The sequence below is a fragment of the Nestor notabilis genome, unplaced genomic scaffold, assembly GCF_000696875.1.
Source record: "Nestor notabilis isolate BGI_N333 unplaced genomic scaffold, ASM69687v1 scaffold32339, whole genome shotgun sequence".
Taxonomy (NCBI): Eukaryota; Metazoa; Chordata; class Aves; order Psittaciformes; family Psittacidae; genus Nestor; species Nestor notabilis.
The window spans coordinates 8,563-18,287 of record NW_009943755.1 but is presented as its reverse complement, the minus strand read 5'-3'; the positions used below and the strand labels follow the sequence as shown (position 1 = coordinate 18,287).

At 38.0% G+C, this 9,725-nt stretch overlaps 1 protein-coding gene across 1 annotated transcript in view; it reads left to right on the top strand.

Annotated features, from left to right (window-relative positions):
- The window catches only part of EDARADD (EDAR-associated death domain), a 12,710-nt gene extending 3,273 nt beyond the window's left edge, over window positions 1–9,437 (top strand). Inside the window, 4 exon segments of the mRNA XM_010022082.1 lie at window positions 677–753; window positions 3,426–3,514; window positions 6,229–6,274; window positions 8,788–9,437. Of these exon segments, the coding sequence (XP_010020384.1) occupies window positions 677–753; window positions 3,426–3,514; window positions 6,229–6,274; window positions 8,788–9,164 (589 nt within the window). The 3' untranslated portion in view covers window positions 9,165–9,437.
- The last annotated feature ends 288 nt before the right edge of the window (window positions 9,438–9,725 follow it).

Sequence of the window (9,725 nt, the reverse complement as noted above, 5' to 3'; positions counted from 1 at the left end):
CTTTCCTTAACAATGGTATGTGTTTCAAGTCTAATACAGTTCAAATCATTATGGCTCTCTATAGTTAGCTATGTGATGCAGAACTAAGGTAAACCATACAAGGATGTTAAACTGTGAGTATATATGAGGTTTTTCTTATCTGTATGATTGCATTAAACATTTTTATTTACTAACCTTGTGCAATTAAAGTGTATGTAAAAATACAAATAGGTACATAAGTTGAATTGGATGATACCAGCTGAGCAGGCTTTGACAGTACTTTTTTTTTTAGTTAAAGATTGGCGACTGACATTCTTCGGTCTTATATGGGTTGGAGGGATAAGAAAACCCACATAGGGCTTAAAATTTCAATTGTACGAAGCTGTTACTCCTTCCTGTACTTATTTTAGCTGTTGAGTTGAAGTCATGGAACGTAAGACAGCAGGTGTGATTGAACCTAGAAAGGGACCAAACAGCGCTCTCTAGTGCTTGCTGACAGAGCAACACCGTTTATGGCAAGGTTTTGCATTTTAGGATATTAAATGTGCCAATCTTATGCCGATACAGGAGTATATCAGGTAACAGTAATATAAGTGTTACTACATGTGATTGTAGACAGATCAACAAGTAGCAGTTTAAAGGATACAACTATAGTGATGCATAATCACATACTCTTTCTCCAGCATGATTACACTCAAAGTAACAAACACCTGTCTCTTGCCTTTTTATGATAGATTGAAAAATATCCTGTCCAAGACACAGGAGTTCCTAAAGGTAAGTGTTGTGAGTTCTGTCTGTTCAGGTGTCACAGATCTGTGTTATGTGCAATGAAACAGTTGCTGTTACCCAACTGATTGAAATATCTTACTTTTTTTCCTAGATTCATATGTTTCGAGTCAGTTTGGTGTGTATATATAACTTTTGAAATTACATTTCAAAGCTTAATTTTGATGAAAAGGTCAGTTTAAAACTATCCTCAGAAGATCTTGGTTCTCAACCTGGAAGGAAAATACAGTGGTGCCATTGAAAAACAGTCTTCAGAGGTCGGATGGTAGAGGCACGATAGTGTTAGAAGGTGGATTTGAGGAAATTACTAGTGCCTTTAGATCATCAGAAATACCTTCCAGTTCTCTTGCCTCTGATTGCATTCTCAACCCTATAAACTCCTCATGCCATCTTTTACCTTTAGCAGGTATTAGTACCATCTGAGTTCATTTTCACTGCAAATAAAGTGAGGGAGTGCAAGTTCTCTATTGCACCGAAGTCAAATACTTGGGGTTACACAGTGTCACTATCCCCTTTATGGTTTCCTTGACATGTGGGGTGCATTTTTTTTGTAATCCTAGGCTTCGCCATTGGCTTTTGCCTATGGAATACACTGGCAGAGGCTCAGTTGAGGAGCACTCTGCAGGTTTTGCATCCTGTGTTGCACAGCAGGATTGCAGCAAGGACAGATACAGGAAACCATGCAGAAGCTAGTCACAATGGAAGCTTTTGCTGTGTAAGCAATATACCACTGGGGTTAAAGGAAGGTTAGAGAATATTCTGGGGGCTTGAGGGAGCCAGCCAGAGGAAACGAGGATCTCAGAATTGGTGCTCAGTAGGGAAGGAGGATGTGGGATGAAAACTATTCGAAATCATAAATCACTTTGTTTGCAAGCAGGTGGTTTGTTCCTTCAGAATTGTTTATTAACACTAAATCAATTTCTCTGTAACATTATTTGTCATGTCCTGGTTTTTATTACAGCTGTGACAGTAGGTCCTGCTCAAAATAAATTAGATAAATTCCTAAATTTTGAATTTGTGGAAGTTATTTGAAATCAGAGATTCCATGTTTTAAACATATTTAATATAAAAAAGAAAGCTGAGAGGAGGTAGAAATTTCAGCACTTCCTGTAGAAAGGAAGTGAACTCAGTTTTATTTTCATGTGAATACTAATGTAGCCTGACATATTACCTCTTAATATTCTGTTCATTTCATGTTTTAAATTTTTTTTATGAGAATGATTTTTCAAAACTATTTCTATAAAAATACAGAAATATGTATTTGTGAACTAAGAAGTGGTATCAATGCGCATGTATGTTTCTCTGTAACAAAAAGTTACATTTGCTTCAGATTTAATGTTTTAGTAGAGTAGGCTTAATGTTTAGTAAGTAGGCTTAATGTTTACATCACAGTTTGATTATAATTCTACCTCTGCTCAAATATGAAACAAATTCACACAACATTTTTCCACACAAAGGAAGTGGAATCTTGGTGCCCATGCTCTGCATTTTCAGGCAGACCTTTATTTATTTATTTATTTTTGTTGTTGTTGTCTCTGGACCTACAGTCTTAAATAATAAAGATGATCCTCATTAAATGGTTATGCTGCTGGGGGTGGAATTCTATTTGGCTTTAAGTTTAAACAGTCTTATAAGAGCAGAAAAAGAGGAAAATATTTTTTTATTCTTTTTTTCTTGCAAGTGTAAGGATGAATTCTTTGATTCAGCTCAGTTTCTTGAGCGAGATGAGGAACTATGTCATGTTTCTGTTATCTGATGATTCATAAAGATAATACCTGTTCTTTAATGAGATCTTACTATTAAATAGCAAATGGAAATGTACCAGCACTACAAACGTAGTCATCACTATGGCGAGTACTTGTGTGTAAAAACGTGTAGAATATATTCTCTTCTAATATTGTGTTAATGGTTGGTCAGCACCTGACACGGGAATTATGCAGATGGTTTGATGATGAGGACCTTATTAATCATGCAGAGTGAAAATTGTCTGTTTTCACAAGGTTCACAAAGGTTTTATATATCCCTTGTACCTTATTTTGAAGGCTAAAGTAAAGCTTGAAAGGTAAATAGAGTTTGTGCTGTTCTGAGGAATGTGGTGCTTTTCAGTGGGCTCACAGGACAGTCAATAAACACACTGAAACAGATTATTTCAGCACTTCAGAAAACTGCTGTGTGGTAGAGATCAGTAGTATGAGCCGAATTTACAAAGGGGCAGAATAAAAGGTAAATATTTGTGGAGTACACATTTCAACAATTGTTATTGTAGGCGTGACAAGAAAAGCAAAGCAAAAATTATAGTGACTTAGAACAGTCATCTTCAGCCTACTTTCATGTATCGGTTCAGTTAATATTCTCTGGTCTTTTTGAAAGAAGAACATGACTTTTGTTTCAAAAATAGCGTGGTGTTTGTTTAAAAAACAACTGCCACACTAATACCTAGTCTCCGCCAGGTTTATTTTAATTCACACATCATGCTCTGCGTGATTATTTCAGTCTCTGACAATTTAATATTTAGGGCTTTTAAACCAGCATTTCACACTGACTGATTGTGATATGCAGCTGAAGTCTGTATGCTAGGTCCCTATAATTCATGTTTGATAGTCTTAATATTTAAATTTGTTTTTGGGTGGAAGACCAGTATTTCACAATCTTTGTCTTAGATGAGGAATACCTAACAGATCAAGTTACACTGGAAATTGCATCTGTGAACATCAAGACCCTTACGTCAGATTCTGGCCTAATCCAGCAGGTAAGAAAAATGATGCCTGAATGTAAACTAAGTTATTGCTGTCTATTAAATAAGTATGTTAACAAATATATCTTCAATCTATATCAGGAGAGCATGGAATTACTCAGTAAAACAGATCAGATATATGTTCTCTTTTTGAGTTCAATGAAGTGAGCTTTTGTGGAGAAGAGCAAAAGAAAGGTTATTTAATTATGAATGTGTACTTCATAGTTTAAACAGGTTTTGATTAGTGTGTAGATGCTTCAAAGAAGAGCTGACAAAGAATTCAGGCTTTGTCATACATGCTTTTCCTCTTTCCGGCTGAGAATAGAGCCAGGGCAGAGAATAAGAAGTAAGGAATCCTAGGTTTTGGGAGTTTTGCCCTTTGGGAGGCATTTGACTCTTCTGCTTTGAATTTGGAACACTGCTCCTCCTGTAGTGGAAACACTCTGCACTGTTTGTGAAATCTTACATTGCCTTAGGGTGGGCAATGCTGAGTGACCCCCACACTCCATGGTTACCATCTTTCAACTGAATGTTTTTTGCTGAATTTCAAATAGATTCTCTTTGGGTTGAGCAGAAAACTTGGAGAAGAGAAATGAATGAGCATTTTCCAGCAAGGCAGAGAATTAAAAGGAGTTCCTTATACTAGAGTCCCAGCTGAATTTCATCAGAAACAAACATGGGTTTGGTATGCGTTTCACAGGTAGTGGAGGTAACAGTCTTATTCCTGTCATCAAGAAGAGAGCATTTAGAGTTTTGATTAGACCTGTAGAGGTCACAACTAAGGTGGGCAAAAAATATTCTTGCTTAATGATTTCATTTCATGGCCAGTAACATTACATTGTCCTATTGCAATTACGTTAAAAGAAAGTTACCTTGAATAAATCTGAGTGCATCTGACTTGATAAAAGTGGATTATAACTGATCAGTAAAAATAGGAATTTTGAAAACAGATGTGTGGCACAGGTAAGTATCTCCAGTTTTCTTTTTGCAGTCGTAGCTATTCTTGTTATTTTTTAACCACAAGACATGAGTATAATGACATCTCTTAAAGGCATTTAGATACTAACTTTCACAATATGGTTTGAACTTTCGTGATATCATAAAGTCTGGGAGATGTTACTGAAGCTCAGGACAGCAACTTAGCTATTGCAAACTAAGTGAATAGTATCCACTTTTCCCCCTCTTTCCTCCCCCCCACGCCTTTAGTTTTTATTTGCTTTTTTATTACTTTTCAAACAGATCTCTGGGGAGGCTAGATCTGTGATAGGCAGCTCCTCATTCTCGCAGTGATTTGTCCTTCTGGGGATTAGTTTCTCAGGGCTCAGTAGTAATGTTCTACTTTTTTTAGAGATGTGTGGGAATGGAGGCAATGACTATAATAAGGATCTCCAGATTTAATTTTTCTTAAACTTTTGGTGCTCACATGGTGCCAGTTCATGTTTAAAAAGCTCTGTCCAGAGAAAGCTTACATGTTGGCAGTGGAAAAGTAAACTACTAGAAGATAATAGCAAGGATTATTCTGTTGGAAGTGGCCTATGTAATGTTAGATCTCTTGAGCAGAAAGCAGGCATTTTGTGGGGTGAATTGATGTAGCATGTGTGTTCTTGCTGTTTTCAGGGAATAAAAAAATGCTGAAAACAGCATGCAAATTTTTCTTTTCCTAGCGAAGTCTTTAAATATTTTAGAGATAGTTTACCTTCTTTATAATTGGACTGTGAATGGCATGTTCACCACATCAACTGAAACTGCCTATATTCTATTTTTAGTGGATTTCTTAGTAAACAAGGCATAGCAGGTAGGAATAGAGTATCTTATTACACTATATTGTTACCCAGTTGACTTGTGTTTGCATGCACTGCCTGAAAAAAGTAAAGGAGCCTGCTGTGATAGTTTTGGAAGAGTGAAGTGATACAGAAAATCAACAGTATTTGATTGCAGCTATCAAAGGGGAAACCCCCTGTCTGCTTTCATCTTGAAATCATCAGCAGAAGAAAGCTATTTCACCTGGCTCCACACCCGCATAGTTAAAGTAAGGGCAGCTGCAGTTTCCTGCAGTCCTAGGATCAAGGTACTGGCTTTCTAGGTTTTAAATGATGCTCTCTAAATTGTAGAATAGAAATGTTACGATGTGTGTTGCAGACTCAAATTGCGAAGTAATTTCATGATATTTAATTAGCAGGCAAACAGCCACAGAAGGAATGTTTACTATGAACAGGAGGAGGGTTAGACATGAGTCAGCAATGTTCAAGTCCACCTGTTGCCTAGAAAAGCTTCCTGTGTATGTAAAGACGTTTGTGAAAAAGCTCCTCCACTTTTCCTAGATAAATGAAACAATCCCTTACTGCTGCATGTTACAGGCAAATTCTTTTTTTTCATTACAAAGCATTTGAAAAATGTTTTTAATCAAACCATATAAATTGTTGAACAGCTGTTGAGGGTGTAAGAACATATTCAAAAGATGTAACCCTATAGCATATCATTAGAAAGATGACATTGTTGAGTGGATATAACCAACAGGGCACTCCTGTGAGCTGAAGCATGAGAACACTGCCTGAAAAGACTGCAGATTGTCAGTAATTGTCAAAATCAGATATATTCTATGTCTGACTTTACAAGTAGCTTGGGATTCTTCTAAGTAATCTCCTACCACGTGTAAATTAGCCAAATAGTTATTCTGGTGTTCAAATATATTGTTTTGCTTTGATTTATATTTGTTTTCTGCTTTGTAGCCAGAAGACAAAGACATGCAAAGCCATACTGATGAATCACTGGCAGGTAATATGTCAACTTTGCTGTTCTACATATTTTATCCTACATTTTCTTTGAAAGTACTTTATTAAAAATTGCTATTTGTCATAACCAAGAACTGCCTGGGTAACTAAGGCTTGTGGAGCTCATTTCATTCCCAGTCATTTACAGCTCCCTCTTTGTTTTAAGGGGGTGGTGATCAATAATACAGACCATACAAAATGTGTGAGTTGGGCTTTCCAAATATATCTAGTATATCCACCTTTGTAAGAAATCTGTAAAAAGCTATTGAACAGGAGCAGAAGCTGGCAGAAGGCTGTGGGGCCTTATCCCATAATTGTATGAGCTCTTCTGGGAATGGGATGTGTATGGATGATACACAGCCCTGTTAAGCTAACAGTGAACAACTGAGGATTTCCTCTTAGTAAAGAAGCTTGTCCTATTATGTAGCATTAGAATCATGCAATTAGGTGGGTAGGTCATCATTTGCTTATCAGTATCTAACACCAGAGCATCTTAGAAAAGCAGCATTCTTTATAATGCTTTTGGTAGTCTGTACACAGTATATATAGCACAAGAAGTAGGTTGGTTAAGTTCTGTTTACCTATAACTGCCTTGTGTTTTCCTTACACCTTCTTCCCTGCTGCTGTTGGAGGATAAACTTACTTTGGCACCCTTGCAAAGCAAAGTAAGATGAAATTCAGATAGGTGGCTCTCCTGCCCTTTGAGCTCAGCCAGAGCTTTGATTGGATTATATTAATTTTGCCTTGTTTGTGTAACTAAATACTGGTACAAGCGAAGCAAACAAGTTTTGGCTCACTTCAGCAAGAGTTTAGGGTGCACAAGAAGAACAGAGTACTTAACATAGGTATTTCTGTAGAGAACAGCTGCAAGGCCTGTGGAATACCTGTAAGCAAAGTTGTCACTAGAATATGTTTCCCCTTAGCAGGGAATCTAAGCATTTGTATGAAGTTATGTGTCTGCAGCAGTGTTGTTGCTGCACGTCCTAACTTGTTGAAAACTTCAGAAGTTGTCTCTGGCCTGCTGAAAAAGCAAACTGATGAACAATGTTACAGAAATAACAATAGCCTGTTCTTCCCTTAAAAGCAAAACCCAAAGCATATGCAGAAGCCACATTCAGCTCACAATTTGACTGTCTTTCTGGAATTTTCACACAATCTGACAATAATTACTGCAAATAAAAAAAAACCTAAGCAAACCAAGAAAACCCACCACCAAAACAGGATACCATCCCCCCAAAAGAAAACAAAAAGTCCCTACCTTAACAGATGCTGTTGTCTGTATGAATAGGTGGCCATAAGTACCAGATGTGCCCTTTGCCAGAGATACAGTTCAGGTCTCTTAGACCAGCACTGATCCAGCACGTGTATACTGTGTGTCACAGTTTTATGTTGGTTTTAATCAATCTTTTGATTAATATAAGTTTTCTTATTGTAGGGTCCCTTTTTCAAAGAGTTTCATCCCAAGTAGGACCAGTTATTTCCCCGTTCAAAGGTATACGATAACGCTGAAGGGCAGAAGCTTTAGAAAGTGCTTGTAGGCTGCATTCATTATCTACCATCTTTGGAGAGATAGCAAGTTCTCCTTGCCTTCAAAAAGAAGCAGAGAGGCTTAAGGTCATATTTGCAGCCAAAATGCTCACACAGTGACCTACACCACTGGAATGTTAAAGGTTTTGGTATTAGTTTTTAACTAGCAGTATGACTAGAACTGGTTTCTACACACTTTTACAGGTTATTAATATATAATATTGCCTGACAGCACCACATTGTTCACACTGCTGGGGAAATACTGACTGATGTGTGTGGGAGACCTCTAAATGGCAATTTTTGGTATTTGGTTCACATTTTAGAACACATCACCACCTACATCCAGCATCTTGGTATTTTGGAGGAGTATGCACTTTCTTCTTTTCCATAATGTACATTTAAAACAGGCTTGCTTGGTATAACAGGGCATCTATTATTGTTAGAGCCCTACAAAGCAAGGGAACCTTTCCACTTATTCATTGCGTTAAAGTACTAAATGTTAGTTGTGTTTGCAGCTGTCAGCAGAGGTTCTCCTGGTGAAAATGTTTCGTGTTGTTATGAAGGCAGCAGCTTAGAAGTACAAACCCTTTTCCTTATCCTCCATCACAGGTATATGAGATGCATATCATGTGCACGTAATCCTGTTGCTGATGTAAACAGGGGTTATGGCAGATTTGAGGAAGCGACATAGTTTCCAACAGCAAAAAAGGGAATCAGCTGGATTGAATTGCATGCCTTTTCTATAAAGTATAAATATGATACTTCCAAAATTACTGCCTTTTGATTATAGCCACTGAGTGTAGTGGAGAGAGAAGTCAATTTCGTGAGTACTCCGTAAGGAAAGGCATTACATGTCACTATTCTGACTTTTTCTGAAGTGATTCACAGTAACATAATACTTTTCAGCCCTTTGTGCTTTTAACTTTGTGTTCCTGGTGAAACCACAGCAATAGATCCTAACTTCTTCTCATGTAATGGTTTTCACTGCAGATCTCAAGAAAACCTGCAAGGAAAATGGCACCTGCTCCTTGTGCTTATTCCGTGCACCGACCATCAGTGACATGCTGAATGATGAGGACTTGTTGTACACAGTGAGGATAAAGCTGGATCCCTGCCACCCAACAGTGAAAAACTGGAGGAATTTAGCAAGCAAGTGGGGAATGACTTACGATGAATTGTGTTTCCTTGAACAGAAGCCCCAGAGTCCCACCTTGGAGTTCTTGCTACGGAATAGTGACCGGACTGTGGAACAGCTGATTGATCTCTGTAAATTTTATAAGAGAATTGATGTTGTGAAAGTGCTGCTGAAATGGGTGGAGGAGGAATGGCCCAAAAGAGGGAACAGAACTTACCAGCATGACTTCTAGGTCAAAGAAAGTTGTTAGTCCATGTGGGACTAACATGTGTCCATGTTAGTCCATGTGCTGGGACTAGCTGCTACTGGTACATGGGAAGTTTCCCTTGCAAGAGAGAGAGAGCGAGCCTGTACTGACGGTTTGTATACTGTGTAAGCTTTATGTACTGTATACACACATATATGTTCTGTGCCCTCAGGGTTGCAAAGATGACCTTGCAAAAGCGGATGGAATAATGCACGTTGGTTCTTGATTCTACAAATGCCTTCAGTTCCTGTGCTGCTGCTCATAGGCTTCCTAAGCAGAGGAAGTATGAGAAAGCCAGACCCCAGTTTCACTGCACCGGTTGTGAACCATGTCAGTTGTGTGGTGTTGCTATTGGGAAAGGCACCACTAGAAGGCAAGTCTTTTGGCCTTTCTGGCAGCCCTTCAACAGTTTTATATGTTCTACCTGGTAGAAGATGAGGGTTTGTTTTGTTCTTTTTTTCTTTTTTTAATTTTCTTTTTAAGCTTTATCATACTGTTTTTGGCACAGGAACACCTCAGTGTTCCAGGCAGCAGTTTGGATTTGCA